The sequence below is a fragment of the Sceloporus occidentalis genome, unplaced genomic scaffold (genome assembly GCF_023333645.1).
Source record: "Sceloporus occidentalis isolate IW3139 unplaced genomic scaffold, rSceOcc1.0.p SCAF_5, whole genome shotgun sequence".
NCBI classification, from domain to species: Eukaryota; Metazoa; Chordata; class Lepidosauria; order Squamata; family Phrynosomatidae; genus Sceloporus; species Sceloporus occidentalis.
Window position 1 is genome coordinate 180,026,490 of NW_028316985.1, and position 20,975 is coordinate 180,047,464.

The 20,975-nt window shown below is 42.8% G+C and overlaps 1 protein-coding gene across 1 annotated transcript; it reads left to right on the forward strand.

The window, feature by feature from the left end:
* The first annotated feature begins 11,454 nt into the window (after positions 1 to 11,454).
* On the forward strand, positions 11,455 to 14,695 carry LOC149313240 (ferritin heavy chain B-like). Its single transcript, XM_089527260.1, has 4 exons — positions 11,455 to 11,559; positions 12,468 to 12,614; positions 13,117 to 13,242; positions 14,531 to 14,695. Exons 1-4 carry the CDS (start codon positions 11,458 to 11,460, stop codon positions 14,693 to 14,695), a joined length of 540 nt encoding a protein of 179 aa, XP_089383386.1. The 5' UTR covers positions 11,455 to 11,457.
* The last annotated feature ends 6,280 nt before the right edge of the window (positions 14,696 to 20,975 follow it).

Consider the following 20,975-nt stretch of genomic DNA (forward strand, 5'->3'; position numbering starts at 1 on the left):
GGCAAGGAGGCGGAGAAGCAGTGCCCTAGGCCTCCTTGGCCTCATCGCTGCTGCAGCTGGCACCTCTGTGCAGGAGCCGAGTGGGGCTCTTGGAGGCTGAGAAGTGGTATAATAAACACATTTTTTTCTGCCAGAACCAAATGGAGTGGCTTACCAGTGAACCATTTTAAATTTCTTCGCAAGGTCCCAGCCGTAGGCAGGGTTATTGTTCATGCTATGGTAGGCAAAAATACAAAAAAGTAACTTCTAGTATACATGCCTACAGTGTTTTAAAATGTAACACCATTTGCTTATCGTTCGGTATCCCCCCATATCTACCGATCTATTATAGTATGTACTTATTATTATGCTTTATTACAGATTCACACCTTTCCCCACTTACTTACTCTATAGCTCCTAAATATCCACTCTTTTGTGATGTAGGTTCTGGTCAAGCAAATGTCCAGGCTTTACATTTCTGTTGGATAATCACTACCTAACGGCGTGCAAATTTTTCTTTTCACACTCATTTTTTATTTTTTATAGTTTAGTAGGGTTTGGAGTACACAGGAGAAGGTCACTTTGGCACAGTGCTGGAGGACATCTTCAATTTTATATTTTTCTGTTCACTGCTCCCTTAAGGGGCTTGTGGGGACTTGCTCAGAGGAAGTGAGACAGAGACTTGCCTTTGGAGCTAGCTAATAGCCAGGAGCTCAGTTCATAACTGTAGTCCCCGTTGACTGAGCTCACTAACAGAGTTTGGGGACAAAGGCTAAACCAGCAGGGGTTCTTTACACTGGTATTTAGCAGGGGAAGCCCTCAGTTTCAGTGCCTCCTTAAGACTCTCAGTATGGACACTGAAGGACCTGCTGCAGTCACCTGCATCACTTGTGGGATGTTTGTCTTCTTGCCTAGGGATATGGGGAACTTCACCTGCCCCAAGTGCAAGTTGGTAGCCCTCTTAGAAGAGAAAGTACAGCAGCTGGAGGCCCAGGTTGCTACACTTCAGTATCATAGGGAGCAAGAGGTTTTTCTGACCAGAACAGACCAGACGGTCCTGGACAGGAAACACACAGAGGAAGTTACTAGGGAGCAGGAGGTCACTTCACACACAACAGAAGTAGATAGTTGGAGGAGTGTCACACACAGAACCAGGGAACGTTCTGCGAGCTTGCAGCTACAGAATCGACTTCAATCACTCTCTGTTATCAAGGATGATGAGGAAGAGCAGCAGGAACAGACTTCAGGGACAGAGCAAGGGACCCTGGAAGTACCACCAAAGGGAACAGCCATTGCTAAGCCTCGGAGGAGGAGGTGTGTGGTGGTGGTGGGGGACTCCTTGCTGAGAGGCACTGAACCAGTGGTTTGTGGGCCTGACAAGATGTCTCAGGAGGTGTGCTGTCTCCCTGGGGCAAAGATCCGTGATGTGACAGAGAGGTTGACAAGACTTGTCAAGCCTACTGACCATCACCCCTTTCTTTTGGTTCATGTGGGAACCAATGATATTGCAAGGCACAGCCTTCAGAATATCATAAGGGATTACGAGGCTCTGGGTAGGAAGTTGAAAGAGGTGGATGCACAGGTTGTCATCTCCTCTCTTCTCCCAGTCGAAGGGTATGGTCCAGGAAGGGAGAAGAAAATAGCAGATGTAAACAACTGGCTCCGCAGATGGTGCCGCCAAGAACGAATTGGATTTTTGGATCGTGGTCTGAGGTTCCATGAGTCTCAAAAATTTGATCAGGAGGGCTTTAAACTGAGATATGGAGGGGAGGGAGACAGTATTCTGGAAGGCAAAAAGGCTGGAGAAAATAGTCAAACTGACACAGAGGGAACAAGGCAAACAGAGCAAGGACCCAAAAGTGAGAGGCAAAAAAACTTCCACAGGCAGAAAGTCAACAGGACACATGGTCTGAGTTGTCTCTACACTAATGCACAGAGGATGGGAAACAAGCAAGATCAACTCGAACTGCTAGTACAACAAAGCAAATATGATATAATAGGCCTCACTGAAACCCGGTGGGATGAGTCTCATGATTGGGATGTAGAAATAGAGGGGTATAACCTTTTCAAGAGAAATAGGCCAAACAGGAAAGGAGGAGGAATAGCCTTATATGTCAGGGACATTTACACCAGTGAAGAGATCCAGGACATCAATCCTGGAGGCCAGGTAGAGAACATCTGGATAAAAAAATAAAGGGGAAGGAAACAACAAGGACATCATTGTGGGAGTCTGCTACAGACCCCCATGCCAGACTGAGAAACTGGATGATGTATTTCTAGAACAGATAGCCACACATTCAGAAAAGAGAGATGTAGTAGTGATGAGTGACTTCAACTATCCTGACATTTGCTGGAAGTCAAATTCAGCAAAATCCTCAAGGTCTAGCAAATTCCTCACTTGCCTGGAAGACTATTTCATGGTCCAAAAGGTGGAAGAGGCAACAAGGGGGTCAGCTATTTTGGATCTGAAACTAACCAACAAGATTTATTTAGAAATAAATCAATTCAGCCCAAGTGGGAAGCAGGCGGATTTGAATCTGCCTGGTTCCCACTGGCAGAGGCTTTTCCCCAGCCTCTCCACCCTGGCCATGCCTCTCTCCGTCCCTGGCCTTCTTCCTGGCCTACCTCCTCCGTCCCCCAGGCCTCTCCTCTGTGCAGCCTGGCCTTCTCCACCCAGGCCTTCCCATGGCCTCTCTAGCACCAGCCTTGTTCTGGTGCAAAGATAGTGGGAACCACATTTAGGGCCAAACCACCCAGTTTAACAGTTAAGTGGTAATTAGGCCCAAATATGCAGCCCTACTTATGTTGCTCAGCATAGTTTAGCGTGTGTCCACAAATATCTTGCTGGGATAGGGTTGCCATAAGTGAGGACCTCCAAACCGGGACAAATGTAGGACAAATGCAGGACAGCATTTTCAAATGTAGGACACATTTATAAAAATGGAGGACACGCAAAAAAAAAAAAAAACAACAGGCTTTTTTAGAAATCTTAATATAAATCCATGTTTCTTAGGCATGATCAAAATGGAGGACATTTTGACATTATTCCTAGACAGATCACGGAAATGTACTTCCCTTTCTGGCCACCCCCCTCTCCCCATTACAAACAGCACATTTGAGCATTCAACATGGCTTTATTTTAACATTGCCTCTTGCATATTTCAGAGGCTTATTCCACAAACAAACCCTTTGGTTTTTCTTCATTTTGACTTGTTTTGTCTGTATTCCTCCCCACTAAATAAAGGAGACATGAAATGGAGTTAATGGGTACAAGTAGTTAAACAAAAAAGTCTTGTGAGACTCTGTAGGCAAGAGGTGCACCATCTTAAGAACTGCATTAAGCACACTTAGGCTGCTGCCACACTGCTTTCACTCTCATCACTCCATCCTATGGAATCCTGGGATTTGTAGTTTGTTGTGGTGCCAAGGCTGGGCTTTGAAATCTCAGGCATAAGAGAGGCAAAAGGCTTGGGCTGCATCTACACTGGAGAAATAATCTGGTTTGAGACCACTTTAACTGTTGTGGCATCCCCTGGAAAGCCCAGGGGGTGCACCCCCTCCCAGGATAGCAATGTCTACCGAGAATAGGATGTGATGGCCTCGCTGGCAAACCACGAGATCATGACTCACCTTCTGGTTGACAATGCTTTATCCATAATTGGATAAGCCCATGTTGATTCGGCTGAGACAGTGTACACATCCTGTTCCCTTTGCTAATTAGAATTCTCCTGAGTACACATTGGTCCCTGATTCCGCAAATTGCCTTCTGATGTACTATGAGATAATGTAAACCTAATGTAACCCTGATGTAAATAAAAGGGGCTGGCCAAGACCTGGCCAGCGAAGAAGCTTTGCACCCCCATTCCTGTCTCTGCGTCTCTCTGCCGCGACAGCTGGTGACCCCGACGTGATACGGAGAAGGTGGCTTTGGCCCAGCTCACTCGACTGGAATAGTCTGCGCGCACATCCTCAAAGGATCCCGTGAGTATGGGAGGAACGTTGACCGCCGAGCAAAGGTCTCACGCTAGGGAGTTATAGTTAAGCGGTTGTCAGGGGATAGACAAATCACCCAAAGAGACATTAAAAATTTAGTCGCAGAGATCTCATGCCAGTGTCCCTGGTACCCAGAGAGGGGAATACTCTCTGCGGAGGAATGGGAGAAGATAGGCAATCATCTTAAGGCTGAGCCTCGTGCTGCGGCACCCCATTTGATTGCCTGGCAGGTGGTAAATACGGCCGTGGGACGGCTAAGCCAATCCACGGCCCCCAAAATCCTGCCCACAGCCCCCCGCTCCTCTAGCCACATTAGCTCCTCCAGGAGATCCACCTGGTTACCCCGTTCCAGTGGTTGCTCCTCCCTTATCGCCTGTAAGGCCCCGGCTGGGAGCGGTAGAAGCAGGAATAGCTGAAGCAAAGACAAATCCTAAAGTCAGAACACTAGAAGTGGCCTGGCTTTAAACTCTACCTGTGTTGAAAGGTGGAGGGAATGCCAATAAATCCCTAAAGGTCTTGGCCAAATTTGGTTTGGAGCAAGTGGTTTTAACCCAGACTCTTCACTGGACAAACCTTTTAAGGTATCCACCAACTTCGGCTAAAACTGGGTCTAAACCCTAAGCCAATCACGTCTAAGAGGCTTTACAGCTTCACGACAGACTTGGAGGACATTCTTCCAAGGAAAGGAATAGTAAGTTTTCTCAGCTTTTCTGCCCTTCATCCTCCCACTGGAGGATAAGACTCAGATAAGCTCCCAAAATTGCTAGGGCTTTCCCCAATAAAATGAAGAAAGAGATTAAAGAATTGGTAGCCCAAGTCAACCTCCTCAAGGAGGAAAATTCCATTTTGGCAGCCAAGGTTCAAAAATGGGAAGCAACGTCAAATCAAGAACAAACCCATTTCTCCATCGCAGAAGCATGTATAATGGCAGATTTGTTAGGTCCCTTAAATCAGGAAACGAGCATAAAATGGATGATTCGGGCTGCAAATAGTTATCCATATGCTGCAGGATTTCATCTGACACAGTTGGCTAGGCTGTGCATGTCCTCTGTGGACAGAGACAACCTGGAAGCAGCAGTGATGTGTCGAAACCTTTTGTCCCAAGATATGTACTCCTGGATGGGACATATCTTGAGCCTATTGTGGCCAGGACAACTGGCCGAGGATTTATACTATGCACAAGAGCAAAAAACAAATGAGGATCCAGAAACATACATGGCTAGGAAAATGTTGCTTGCAAGAATAGCTCTCCCCTCCAAAGCTATGAATAAAGAGTTCATGGGTGAAATATATCGAGGACTTCATCCCAAGAGCAAGGAGTCTCTGGGACGCCAAATCAAAGAGTCAGAGCTATTTGCGGGTTGGGAAACCTTTTCCCAGCACCTAAGGCAGCTCTCTTCAAAATTTCATCTGATGATAGCACAGAGACAAGAAAAGTCCCGAGCCCCAAAGAAGAAAGCTAGGGAAAATTCCCTTAAAAAACGCTTTTTAGATCCATCTAAAAGCCCTACTCAGCCTTCTCACATTCCCCAAAGAGAGATGGAAACACCCGAAGGTCTGCCTCACCATGGCAAGCAGAAATTGCCAGAGACCCCCAAGGGACTCCATTCCAAGAGCCCCTATATTACTAGTTGCTCTGTAAATCTCAGGAAAGCAAGCCCCCCTTGCCCAAACGGAAAGAAAAATGTCTCACTTTCTTTTGGAGACACCTCTGCTACTGTTCGGACTACAGTCTACAAACAGAGAGATCAGAACCATACCCCAAATAAGCACTTCGAGGCCAAGAGGGTCAAAACCCCAGAAAACAGGGCATGGACTCAACCACAAAACCCCAAGCTTTGGAAACCTTTCCAGCCAGACATGCCAGAGAAAGGGAACCGCAGAGGTCATATTTCCCATTCCCGTGGTTCAGATTGGAGTGGCACTGGGAGATGTGTTTCCTGGAAGAGGCAAAAGCCCAGCTCCCTGGGAAAAACAGTGAAAATGGATGACACCGTCTCAGCTTCAACCCAGTTCCTTGACCAAGAGGTGAGGCACACTGTTTCAGCCTCAGCTCCCAGAACAAAGACCTCAGAAGGTAGTTCTCGGAAAGGAATCGTAGAAACTGCTCTTTGAGAAACATAAAACCCTACAGGCATTTTAAACATTGTAGAGAACTTTTGTAAGTGTTGGGATCTTAAAAGATAGGAAGATTTCCTTCCCCTCAGTAAGTCCAGTTTATTCAGTAGTCTGTGTTTTTTGTATTTCTGCATTTTCCTTTGTGCCCATGAGGCATGTGGATAAAATCGTTCAGTAGGAAATTCCAAATTGAGTAAGGACCCCCCTTCTTCTGCTCCTGCTTTGCAAAATTGAGATTGAGAAATGTCTCACTATTTTCTGTTGCTGGCACTCTACATGTGCTCAGGCAGAGTGACACTGTCTCAACTTTTTGTCTCTACATTCTGTTTTCAGAGGATTCTGTATGCCTTTAGTTTGTTCTCTCCTATTTAATTGTGGAAATTGTAAAGGGACAAGAGTTTCTAGGGTTTTTCCCCCCACTCAAATCTGTGTTAATTTTGCGTTTTTGGTTGTGATAAAGCATAATTGAAATTCTCTTTGGACGCACAAATCTTACAGACAATGAGAACATACCATTTTATGGAAGAAAATCAGTACTCAGAGTGTGCTTGGAAAACTATGTCTCATTCTTCTAGTAGTCAGCTTGGCTTGCGCTCTGTCTCCTTTATGTGTTTGATTTGCCCAGGCTTGGCTGAAGAATTGCAACAGCCAGAGGCCAGAATGGTTGTTATAGATCCTATCAACTGTTGCTTGTATCTGTTAATTTGCTTGTTTGTTTGGCTGCTTGTGATCTGCAAATCTGAAGACAGCTCCCTTCCTTTAGTCCAAAGGTCTTTGCTGCATTGGTTTTTTGATAGGGATTAATTCCTGTTCTCAAGAGTCTTTTTCCTTGCTGTTAAGCCTCACTCTGGTCAGCATAGTCTATCTGTAAAAACTGTCTTGGCTAAAGTAGGAAAAAGGTTTTGTCTAGATTGCTTTATATTCTCATGGCTAAAGGACTACATATCCCATCTACCTAAATTGTGGTACATGTTTAGAAACAGATTCTAGTCCTCTTGCACCTAGAAATTGTTCATTTGTCTGTTTGTTAATGTGTTTGGATTTGTGCTACACTTTTGCAACTCATAAGTCTGAATTTCTTATACTCTTCCTCCATTTGTGTTGTTTTGCTTCCTTCTTTTATACATTGTTTCCTAGAGAGAGAGCTTCTCTTACCAGCACAGTCTATTTGTCTCTCTTACTCTTCATCTGGGTTAGCTATAGTGGGATTACTGGGAGGGGGGAAACCTCTCCTTCTCCTCTACCTCGTCTTTTTGTTTTTGAGTTTAATCCTGTACTCCATAGGTCTGCTTGCAGAAAAGGATTTGTTAAAATAGATTTCCTCATTTTTGCTAAAATTGATGTCCTACCTTCTTTACTAAAGTCTGCTATTGCCATTCTTCTATGTTTTTCCCTATGGATAGCCTTCTTCTATAAACAAAAAAGGGGGAATGCAACCCCCCCAATCAACACAAAAAGGTTGTGAACCGGGTCATATCTGTTGTATTTGATTTGCCTGGAATAATTTAATTACACTGTCTGATTATTTATTTCCAACACAGAAACATTTTCTTCATTTTTCCTGCTGCTGTGACCCTTGGTGTGATATTGACAGTTGCCAGAGACAGCGGAAAGGACCAGCAACCCCCGTCATTTGGGGAAGAGGTTGTGCCACATGATGTCAAATGATGAACAACATGAACTTAGAAATGCCATTCTGGACAATGGAGCAGTCATAGACTATTTACTTTTGCTATATGAAGAAATCAAAAATATGTGCTGTATTAACCCATAATTCTATATTAACTGTTGTACTTAGTTTATTATGTTTGACCAGTGGAGCCCCTTCAGCCCAGTGGTATCAAAGGGGAGATCAAAATGTTTGCAAAAAGAGGTTTCATTTATATATATCCATGTTTTGTTGCCACCTGGATAGTCTTTTAATTGTAACTGTCAAACTTATAATTCTATACCTGCCAATGTGTCTGATGGCACACAGTGAGTAGGCTTGTTCCTGTTCTCCAACACCCTTTTATCTTGGATGTTTCCAGGGTTCAAAGAGCAGTAACACTCACCTCTGACTACAATATACCTCCATAGCCCAACTGAATACTTTTGCTGTGTGAAGACGTCAAGATATGTGTTGTTTCAAATTGTCAGATAACTCTTGTTCCATTAATAATTTGATTGAAGAGCTACATGATTTACCTGACTCAGATCCACCAGAACATTGGATATTACATGATTTACCTGACACAGGTCCACCAGAACATTGGATATTCTGGATTATGAAGCTGATTGAGTTACTATTTGCCAGACCTTCATTGGCTGAAAAGACTTCTTGTACGTGGCATTATCATTTTTGTGTTATGATCCTATTTTGCCATCTCATCCAATGTATCCCTACCTTGTGTTCTATGTTTTCGCAAATCAATGACAACCGTAGAAAAGCAGCTGGTCACAGGATATGTACACCAGCTCATAAAAAACAAAAAAGAGGGAGATGTGGCATCCCCTGGAAAGCCCAGGGGGTGCACCCCCTCCCAGGATAGCAATGTCTACCGAGAATAGGATGTGATGGCCTCGCTGGCAAACCACGAGATCATGACTCACCTTCTGGTTGACAATGCTTTATCCATAATTGGATAAGCCCATGTTGATTCGGCTGAGACAGTGTACACATCCTGTTCCCTTTGCTAATTAGAATTCTCCTGAGTACACATTGGTCCCTGATTCCGCAAATTGCCTTCTGATGTACTATGAGATAATGTAAACCTAATGTAACCCTGATGTAAATAAAAGGGGCTGGCCAAGACCTGGCCAGCGAAGAAGCTTTGCACCCCCATTCCTGTCTCTGCGTCTCTCTACCGCGACAAACTGTCTTGGCTGAATGCTATGGAATTCTGGGAATGGTGGTTTGTTCCAGCACCACAGCAGAATGGCAGTTAACCCCTGGAAAGCTCTCTGACCAAGGTGACCAATGCCCTCACCCCAAAATGTAAGGCACCCAAGCAAAAATATGTAGGACATGGCCAAAAATAAAAGCTAAAAACACCCATGTCATTATAAATCCATGCTTCTTAGCCATGATCCAAATGGAGGACATTTTGAAATGTGACAGAAGAGGGCATGTCCTGGAAAAGGAGGAGGATGCCTGGTCACCTTGTCTCTGGTCCAAAATACACTGCAGAAATAAAACAATGCTGGACTGAAATGCCCAGAGTTCCTCACCAAAGCTGCAGCCACACTGAGGAAATAATCCAGTTTGAGAGTGACTTAACTGTCCTGGGTTAGTGCTGGGGAATGCTGGGAATTGTAGTACATTGTGGCCCCAGAGCTATCTCTGACAGGGAGTCACATAACTCTCCAAACGTAGTTTAACTTGCCCTCCCCAATTTCATAGCAATTAAAGTGGTGTCAAACTAAATTGTTTCTGCAATGTAGATGCAGCCTATATTAGACACAAAGGCCCTAACTGATTTCAAAGAAGATTTAACTCTACTCAAGAGAGTATGTCAAACTAGAATGGACACTGACATACAGCATCTAACAAATGCTACATATGGTGTTTTCACAGCTCTCTTATTCCCATAACAGTTGTCTCAGATATCCAGCAAGTGAAGCCCTCCCTATAATCATATCTACAGGCCAGGAAGGCAAAGCCTCATTCAGTTTCTGATTGTCAAGAACCTGGTAAAGCCACAGGAGCACTGGGAGAAATAGCTTTTCATGGAAAAAATAAACTTTTTACATATGCAAAAGACCAGTCATTTGTAACTACTCCATACTTTCTACTCTTGCTGTCTTTATCATCCTAAATGTGCCTCCTCCCTGTTCAACGTCTGCACTTGGAAAGAAAGGAAGGATTCCATTATGACAGGACAGCAAATTCAGATTGGTATTATATGTAGAATATATATTATATGAAGAGATTTGCAGCACCTGAAAGAAAGAAATTGGTAGCATGAGCATTCATAGACTTTAGTCTACTTCCTCAGATGCATTTGGACTAAATTGGTCTAAATGCACTTCACTCTCAAAGGTGCTACAAAATCTTTTCACATACTGATTTTACAGACTAACGTGGCTATATTACATATATTATACGTATGTCATATTTACATTTTTGAGTGGTTGCCACCATGTCATCATCTTGACCTTTGAAGAAATCCAGGTTAGGAACTAGTGACTTGCTCCCAACCATCCAATGGCTAAGCAAGAATTTGAACCTAGGGCTCTTCAGTTCCAGTATAATATTGGTGAATTCAGGTCCAAATGAATCCATTACATGTCTGTTCCAAAGAAGCAATCCAGTGCATGTTTACCCCAGTTAGAAGAAACCCCAGTTAGCTGAACAGAGCTTACACTGAGGAATGGAAGTAAAGAAAGAAATTGGAATGGAAGTAAAGCCTTAGGCGAGAATCCTACACAAATATAAACTGCTAAACTACTACATGTATCAGGGCAAACTGAAGGATACAAGTCTACAAGTCCAACTTCACTGTAGACATAATGCAGTTTGACACCACTTTAACTGCCCTGGCTCCATCCTACACAAGGTGACCAGATATCGTAACTACAAAGGAGGACAAGGCACTGTAAAATTCAAGAAAAATGTAGGGCATTACACACTAAAAAAACTAAAAATGCTAATATAAATCCATGCTTCTTAGACATGGTCAAAATGAAGGACATTTTGGAATTGCTCCTGGAGAGAAGGTTGAAATGTAGGGCATGTCCAGGAAAAGGAGGATGTCTGGTCTCCCTGATCCTACAGAATCATGGGATCTGCAGTTTTGGGAAGCATCATCACTCTTTGCCAAAGAAGGATAAAGATCTTATGCATCTATAGATCCCAAGATTCCATAGCATGGAGCTACAACACCGAAACGACTGCATTATTTCGGCAGTGTAGATGACCTTTAATTGAAAGGTCCATGCTAAAAACAAAACATGGAAGAAAAACACAAAATAAAAAGTTCTTGGATAAGAGCAAGCCTTCATTCCCATTGACTGCTATCATTGCCTTACACAAAGCAAAACCCATTCTGCTTCTCCCATCCACAAAGCCAATTGGTGGGTTGATACACAAGACAATATTAATTGATTGGTGCTGCTGATACATATTTAGCAATGCTAAACTATACTACCATCACCTGTGCTATATACTCTCTACACAAATGGAGAATTTCTGCTGATCCAGACTCACTCCCTCAACCTGATTGGTGGATTGATATAAGACAGCATTTGTAGCGGGTAATGCCACTGCTAATCACCCATTGACCAGCCCCCAAAAATGTATATATACATTGCTTGAGACGGGTAGCTCTCATTAGGAGCAACTGGTAAGTAATTGTGGTGTGGTCTAACTTTCCTAAGGAAAGAGTGATGGCTTCTCAAGTGCGCCAGAACTTTGATGCTGAATGTGAGGCTGCTGTGAACCGGCTGGTTAACTTAGAGCTCTATGCTAGTTATGTGTACTTGTCATTGGTAAGTATCTGTTCTTAACCTCACTTCCTATGCAGAATGTGGTAATGTGGACTTGGTTTTTCTAGCTATCTATACCTGTTTGTTTAGTATGAAATCATTGAACTTGCTGGATTGAACTGAAGGCAAGTTCAAAGTCCATGAATATATGGACTTCTTGATATGGGAATATGGGGCTCCTAAATTTTAGTAATGTGAGCTGGTGTGGTGGTTTGAGTGCTAGACTACAACTCTGGAGACCAGGCTTCGACTCCCAGCTTGGCCATGGAAATGTGCTGGGTGACCTTGGGCAAGTCATCCTCTCTCAGCCTTACAGGATGGCAATGGCAAACCCCCTCTGAAGAAATGTGCCCAAGAAAACTCCATGATAGGTTCAACGTAGGGTCTCCATAAGTCTGAAATAACTTGAAGGCACACAACAACATTTTCAAAAATAATTTCAGAGTTATTTGGTGAAAACAAGGAAGCGGACTTTCTTGGTGGTTGCTCCCAGACTTTGAAATTCCTTCTTTGTGAAGGCCAGGATGGCTCCATCCTTGCTGTCCTTCTGACAGCAAATGAAAACATTTTAATGACTTCAGGCTTCTAGAAATTGAGTGAGGGGGGCTCTTAATCCTGCATTGTTTTTAAGGTTTGTATGTTGTTGTTTTGCACTTCAACATTTTTAATGTTTAATGTTTTTAACTGTATAAGATGTTGGTTTTTTAGACTTTATTGCAGCTGTTACATAGTTTTAATCTGTATTGTCCTTAAATATGTTAGTAAGCAAAGGAATCTAGCCGCATCTTTGATATGTAGCAATTTTAAATATGTTAGTCAACTTGAGTTTCATTGGTGAGAAAATGGTGGGATACAAATTAGTAGTAATAGTGGCTAAATATTGTGGCTTTCCTGCTCCTTCCTTTTTTTAGTCCCAGCACTTTGATCGTGATGATGTAGCCCTGTGCCATGTGGCTAAGTTCCTGAAGGACCAGTCCAAAGAAGAGCAGGAACATGCGGAGAAGTTCTTGAAATACCAGAATAAGCGAGGGGGACGTGTTGTACTGCAGGACATCAAGGTGAAGACACGTTTTGCCATCCTACAAAATCCATACAATGATGTACTAAAATGGTGACTAAAATGGTGTAGGGTCTGGAAACCATGTCCTATGAGGAATGACTTAGGGAGCTGGGGATGTTTAGCCTGGAGAAGAGAAGGTTAAGAGGTGATATGATAGCCCTGTTTAAATATTTGAAGGGATGTCATATTCAGGAGGGAACAAGCTACAGGAAAAGAGATTTCACCTCGACATTAGGAGGAACTTCCTGACAGTAAAGGCTGTTCCACAGTGGAACACACTCCCTCTGAGTGTGGTGGAATCTCCTTCTTTGGAGGTCTTTAAGCAGAGACTGGATGGCCATCTGTCGGGGTTGCTTTGATTGGGAGTTCCTGTATGACAGGGGGATGGACTGGATGGCCCTTGTGGTCTCTTCCAACTCTAGGATTCTATGCTTCTATGTTTGCACATAGCAGCCTGTCTATGCCTTCACTTAGTCTTCTGTATCTCTTTCTTGATACAGAAACCAGAGAAAGATGAGTGGGGTAACACCTTGGATGCCCTTCAGAGGGCCTTGGCACTGGAGAAGGAGGTCAACCAGGCCCTGCTGAATCTGCACAAGCTGGCCACTGACAAAAGAGATCCTCACGTGAGTTCACAGATGTCATGCCAAGGTTGAGTTGTGTGAACAAATCAAAGGGTATTTTTACACTGTAGAAATAATGCAGATTGACACTAACTTAACTTCCATGACTCTATTTTACAGAATCCTGGGATTTGTAGTTGTGAGACACCAGTACACTTAGCAGAGAAGTCTAAAGACCTTGTAAAACTATAAATTCCATAGCATGGAGCTATAGAATTGAATCATGTAAAATTCACTTTATATGATTAAAGCAATACCAAATTGCATTATTTCTACAATGTAGAGGCATTCAAAGTTAGCACTGAAGATAACTAATCACTTGCATGAAAAACATTTCTTTTAGAGTATTACACAAATCCCATTCTATCTATAAGGCTTTTCTATAGCTATAACACTGGTATTCTCAGAATCGTGTGTTCCTACCACCCTTGATATTCTTCTCTCCTAGAACAGATCAGTGACTACTCCCTTAAAAATATATAGCTGACCCTTCATCTCTGTGGCTTTGACTTCATCTCTGTGGCTTTGACTTCATCTCTGTGGCTTTGACTTTTGCAGATTTGATTATCCATGGATTTTATTACTAAGGCCCCATACAGACAGGCCAAAATAAAGATGCTTCAGATCACTTTGGAGGTATGCTGTTTAAGTGATACATGCATCCTAAGAGGCCAGAAGCCACACCAAAGCCATGCTGCAGTTCTAAGGACTGGAGTGTGGCTGAGGACAAACATATCACTTAAACAGCATACCTCCAAACCAGCTTTATTTTGGCCGGTCTGTATGGCCCCTAAGTTCCCTCTAGGAACACCTCAGTCCTCCAGTGTGACTCTTCTGGAATTTGACCTTAGAACCATGCTGGATGACCTAAAGATTGCTAGAGAGATCACTTCTCTAGGCATTTGTAGGTCCTCCAGTATGTTTCCATGGTCAGATTCCCACAGAGGTTGACTTCAGAGTTGTGCCAGAGATTCCTATAGAGGTGTTCTCTCAGATTGAAAATCCTAGTGTTTTTTTATTTGTGATTTTTCCACTTCCATGGTGGTCTGGAGCCCCTAACCCCAGCGAATGTGGAGGGCCACTGTATAGAAATTCTTTCCTTACTTTTTAATTGATATTCCATATAATATTTCAGTATTTCTTTCTTGGAATCATGCATTCCTACGTCTCTTGATACTCTTCTCTTCTAGAACAGATCAGTGACTACTCTCTAAAAATGTATATGAATTATTTCCTTAATTTTTAATTGGCATTCCATGCAATATTTCAATATTTCTTTCTTGGTCCCCAGCTGTGTGACTTCTTGGAGTCTGAATACCTGGAGGAACAAGTGAAGGCCATTAAGCAACTGGGAGACCACCTCACAAACCTGAAGCGTTTGGGCCTGCCCCAGAATGGAATGGGGGAATACTTGTTTGAAAGGCTCACAGCAGGAAAAAGCAGCATTTATCAGTGAAACTTGCTATTTTTTGAAAGAAAAAAATAAATAAATTATTGCATCAATACAAAGTGTCATGTCTAATGCCTACACAAAGTTTGGTGCTTGCTTTTGAGCCAAATGCATGGGAGCAGTCTGGCATGTTTTAAAAAGAACTGAGATCCAGTATTTTCTAAAGAGGGGTGGGGAACTCTTGGCCCTTCATAGGTATGGATTTCAGTTCCCATCAGCCCCAGTTAACATGGCCAAGGAAAAAGTATTATGGAAAGTGTAATCCAGAATATTTGGATGACTAAAATGATCTGCATCCACATTCTGGTTCTCAATGGAGAATCACGCCTATTAAGTGCTTATAAACTAGAATAACTACAGCCTGTTTGAGGATTAGTTGACCAAATTAGTGTTACATAGGTAGGAGGTAAAAATTCAGGCAGCTCAGTACTAATGCTTGTGCCTTGGTGGTCAGAGCTTTTACTATCCCACACAAGATAAAGAACCAGATCTGTTGGCTATTGTGCTAGTTAGCACATCCTTCTGAATGTTGGGACCCTGTGATACTACACTAAGTGTTATACTTAAGTGTCGTGTCTGTATCCCATAAAATCCTGGGGTTTGTAGTGTGGTGAAGCACTCTCTCTCTGGTTAAAAATTCTAAACACCTCCATATAGTCCAGCTGTCCTGATTTGGCAGGGATAGTCCCAATTAATTCTCTCCATCACACTTTTTCAGCTGCTTGTAAAATGTTCCAGTTTCTTTCACTTTCACTTTTCCCTGTTCCTCAGCTTACTTCAACAGCTGCAAACTGATTTCAAGTAGTTTGCATCCATTAATTTAGGAGAAGAGGAGGGTGAGTTTGGCCCTTCTAATAAGCTCAGGCAAATGCAAACTCCTCAGCCTCCTCCAGGTTGTCTGTCCTTCAATGCACCCTGTTGTTGCTTGGTCATGTATGAACTGGATTTCATCTGTGAAGTGTTGAGGATTATGTTGCTGTTGTGTACCTTCAAGTTGTTTTTGACTTATGAAGACCCTATCATGGGATTTCCTTGGTATGACTTGTTCAGCGGTTTGCCATTGCCTTCTCTTCAGGGTGAGAGAATGTGACTTGCCCTAGGCTCACCCAGTGGATTTCATGGCCATGCCAGGAATCAAACCATGGTCTCTAGAGTTGTAGTCCAAAACTCAAACCATTCTGCCATGCTGGTTCTTCAAGGATTATACATCCCTCCCGAGACTGCAAACCTGAAGATTCCATAGGATGTTAGCCATGGCAGTTAAAGTAGAATCAAGGTGCTAAAATTGTGTAGTGTGAAACCCTAAGTTGCATCAGACTGTGGGCCTTTTTACTCCAAGCATTCATAGCACAATAATTCCACTTTGAATGCCATGGCAACATCTTGGGATTTGTAGTGTGTGTGTGTGTAGCTTAGAATTCTTAGATCAGTGATTCCTAAACTTGGTTTTTCAAGACTTTTGGACCTCAACTCCCAGAAACCCCAGCCAGTTTGGCCAACAGTCTGGAATTCTGGGAGCTGAAGTCCAAAATATCTGGAGGCCCAAAGTTTGAGAACCACTGTCTTAGGTAGAAACAGTGCAGTGTTTTCCAAAGTTTGGTCCTCCAGGTGTTTGGGACTTCAGCTTCCCGGGGCTCCAGCTAGACGTGCCAACAGTTGGGAATTCTGGGAGCTGACATCCAAAGCATCTGGAGAACCAAAGTTTGGGAAACACTGCAATTCTACCAGACTACAAACCCCAGGATTCCATGGCATGTTGCCATGGGGGTTAAAGTGGAATCATAGTGCTATAACTGAAGTGTGCAGGGGCCCCTTGTCTAGCAAGTCCCGTCGGTTTGCAGTTAAGAGTCTCCTTTTCTTGCTACTACCTTATTTTTGAGTCTAGACAAAGGGTGAACCTACATGCTTGAAATAATGCAGTTTGACACCACTTTTAAGTGCTGTAGCTCTAGCCTATGGGTCCCTGGGACTTGTAGTTTAGTCTTATCTGCTAAAGAGGGCTGATGTCTCACAAAACTACAAATCCCAGGTTTCTGTTGGATGGAGCCATGGCAGTTAAAGTGGTGTCAGACTGCATTCTTTCTAGAGTGTAGGTGCACCCTGAGTCTACGGAAAGCTTATGCTACAACCTTCTTTGTGTCAGTCTCCAAGGTTCTATAATATGTATGTGAGATGGATGGATTGGTTCTCTAATCCTGGTGTGAGATGGATGAACTGCAACCTTTCCCTATTCTTTTTCCTTTTCCTATTCTCCAGCCATCAAAAGTGTCTTGGAATGGCCCTGTGGCTGCCTCTGATGGCTGAGGATGTAGAGTGTTCTTTGTGCCACAAGCCAGGGGCTTGTAGCATGTAGGGATTTTTAATGCAACAATTTTACCTGCTTTTGAGAAATGCTTGGGTTGGTTATTTTTTGTGAAATATTCTTAAGTACATCTAAAGAGAAAGAACTGTTCTTTACATGCATGGTTTTACTATTGATACAGCGATACACAAAAGTGGGATCAAGTGCCTTTCAAGTTGCTTTCCAATTTCTTATGTCCTCCTTGAAAGCAAAACTCCCCCAACCTCAGTTTGCTGTATACAAATATATAGTCCTCGCCACCCCATTTATCACTGTTCAACTTGTAAACAGAAATAAGCTGCTTACATGGCAAATCTGCCTATTATCCATGGGATGATTCCCTCCCTGGGTGTGAAGTAATTATTTTTCTTTATTCTGTCAGAAGAAATGTTTTCCTCTGAAAAGTCATTTTAAGCATGTAGAAACACTGAAGATGTCAGCACATTGTTCATCAATTCTTCTCTAACAGGAGTCTCTCTTCAAGTAGAAAACAATCAATTCTTGCTATATAGGAAATTTTCCCAAGAGATGTTCAATGCTCCCCTCTTCTCTTCTCTCCTACACTCAAAGTTTGGAAAGTGTCATACTGGTGTTGTATCCAAGTGGTTGTTTTTTTGTTTTTGTTTTTGTTTGTTTTTGGTGTAACTTCTGTGTTCTGTTCACAGTTGCATAAATTGAGTTCTACTTTTTGTTACAATTACATATACCACGGCACATTCTTAGGTGGTGCATGACTATAAATGATTTAGTTCCTTAATATTTTCACTGGGATTATGGAAACATACATTCACAGATATGCAGTTAGTTGTAAAATGTTAGTATTCCACAGAAGGAGGTATAAAGCAACTACCACTTAACTGTATGAGTGTCGATTTACTTTCTGCAAGCACAACCTAAGATCTCAGTTTCTTTGAAACATCTACCTACAGTTGTTGTTTCCAGGCAGTCATGAAGACTTTAGAAGTAACTGGTTACAAAACAGTTATTTGGAAATGATAATAATAATAATAATAATAATAATAATAAATCAATTACTAGTAATTTGTAACCAGTTAAAGTCTTCATGACTGACTGGAGACAAGTGGGCTGGTGTTTCAAAAAAGCAGTTGACATCCTACCTTGTGCTTGCATAGTGTAAGTTATAACTTCATTGCATTATGATTGTAACTGAATATGAAATTTGAAATTTTCCAGTGTAACTCTTTAACTTTGTGGTTATGTGCTATGGCCCCAATAAACATTGGAAAAGGGATATCATAGGTACAAGGAAACTGACAGAACATAGGTCCATCTGGCTTAATACTGTCCACCCTTAACTGGTAGTAGACACCCAGCATTTCAAGGAGGATTCTTTTTTAGACTTACTTGGAAATCCTTCGTATTGCCACTGTTTTAACCAGTGTGTTAACCAGGCCTTGTGTAGCATTCAAAATCAAGTGAGAGTTGGTGTGTCCAGGGTGATACTATATTATACCCTATAACATTTCACATATGGAAAGCAGGACAGTGTCCAAGCAACATTGGAGTATGGTCAAGACAGAAAAAAAAATGTTACGAAGGAAAACACAGAAGTTTAGAGAGGCTGCAATAGTTTGCTTTTGCCTGACTGTGCAGGGAATGATGGATTCTGACCCTTCCTCTCCTTACAGATATGACTGAGTGCATACTACTATTTGCTGTTTGAACTCAGATTGCAACAACTGAAGTAAATTGAGCAAGAAGGGAAAAGGTGGAAGGAGGAGAAACTGAGACATTCTGAATGTAGTTGAAAAAGTGGGATGGCAAAGAGTTAACTGGGACTGTTGAAACCAAACTGGGACAGTTAGTGGATCTGTCATGTTTTCCAAGTTCTAGATGGTGCTGCCTCCTGCTCTTTTCTTGATATTGCACTTACAAGGATGTAGTGATGTTTGTGCCACAAGCCAGGGGCTTATAGCATTTAGGGATTTTTAAAGCAACAATTTTAGCTGTTTTCAAGAAATGGGAAAGTAAAAGGCATTTTTTAAAAAACCCTGTGATTGAGAAGCATTCTTTTGGTTTTGCCATCATGTATAATCATAATACAAACACATATCTTGAGATAAAGGTTGCATCTACACTTCAGAGATTAATGCAGTTTGACACTGCTTTAACCACCATGGCTCTGGAATTCTGAGATTTGTGGTTTTGTGTGTTATTTCACCTTCTTTGTCAGAGAGCACTAGTGCCACAACAAACTACAAACCACAGGATTCGATAGGATGGAGCCATGATAGTTAAAGTGGTGTCAAACTGCATTAATTGTGGCAGCAGACACAGATAGGCCTAAATCTTGCAGTTGGTCCTCCTGACTTGAGTAGTGTCAGATTGGTCAATCCTGTCCTGATTCTGTTAATGTTATGTTTGGCAATGTTGATGTTATGATGAATTAGGATGTTCAGTTGTATGCAATGATTATAGATAGATTTTAAGCTCTGCTGTTTGATTATGTTGCCTATGCTGTTACACTATGTTATTTGATTATACACGATCATATATGGTTAAGCCCTTGAATATATATGGTTTATGCCCATATATATGAGAGAGATGTTTGTTCACTGGTATATTGTAGTCACAATTTGGTTCATTGATACTAGCATCCCAGGTCTATGGTGTGTATGCGTAATGAAATATTACAAAGGGGTTTTGTTTTAATGTTAACCTTATAAGGAGGATAGGTTTGGTTATACTGAAATGGATTCACATAAATGCATTCAGGTCTATAGGTTTTGTGGCATACCGTTTGATTAATAGATTTTTAGAGGTCTAGCATTAACAGCATGATACTTTTATAAAGAGAAGAAAAGGCTGAGACTGGCCTTCACTGTAAAGGATCAAAAGATGGATGGAATGCCAGCTGCAATGTAGGAGGGATTTTCTTGCTTAGAACATCTAGTTGTTTTCTACTGGTTTCAACAGACCAGGAGTAAACCAAAAAGTGACCTTTTTGAAAGGATTAGAGATAGCCTGCCAAATCTACAGGGAGAGGCCAAATTCTTTTACTATTGCATGCGTGGTTAGTATTCAGTTCTGTCCAAGAGGTTTTCCTGATAACATCTCTGAAACTTCAGAAATGGGGGCGGTCTGGACCCGCCCCTTTCCCCGGAGTATCGGGGCTTCAGCAGCTACACCGGCAGCCGCTGAGGCCCCGATCTGCCGCTTTTCAGGCTGCAGGGAAGCAGCAAAACGCCGCTTCCCCACAGCCTGAAAAGGGGTGTCCTTGGGGCTTCAAGCCCCAAGGACACCCCGCGGCGGCGAGGAGGGGGAGAAAGGGGCCGCTTGGCCCCTTTCTCCCTTTCTTCGCTGGGCGCAGCTGTCTGAAGGCTGCGCCCAGCGAAGCAAAGCGGCGCCGTGGACCAGGAAGGAGCTCTGAAACGGAGCTCCTTCCTGGTCCGGGGAAAGGGCGCCCTAGGCGCCCTGCCGCGGATTGAGGACGTCACGTCCGCGCCGCCCCGTCTAGAGGCGGCGCGGCCGTGACGTCCTCACGGCGGCAGCCATATGGAAGGGCTGCCGCCGTTTAGTGTGTAACAAGCACGCACTAGGGTTAGGGCGGTGCGGAAGCACCGCCCTTTTGTAACCCTAGTGCGTGCTCGTCACGCACTAAAGTGCTGGTGTGTAACCGGCCAAAGCCTTGCTGTGTTGCTCACAGAGGATTGATTTACTGAGATGGGGGAAGGTTCAACCAGGTCTTGACATGTAAACCCATTGAATCAATGGGATTTACTTACATTCAACAATCTATTGAATGGGTCTACTCTAGTTGGATGACCCAACAGGATAGTGTGGCAAGCAACCATGTTATCTGTTCATATGTCTGATAATGGATTGGAATTTGTGAATATATCCCAATTGAGCTGCTTCTCTTTCCAATATTCCTTTGATTTTGTTGTTGTTTGAGAACTGCTGCTTATAAATCAGAGATGATGT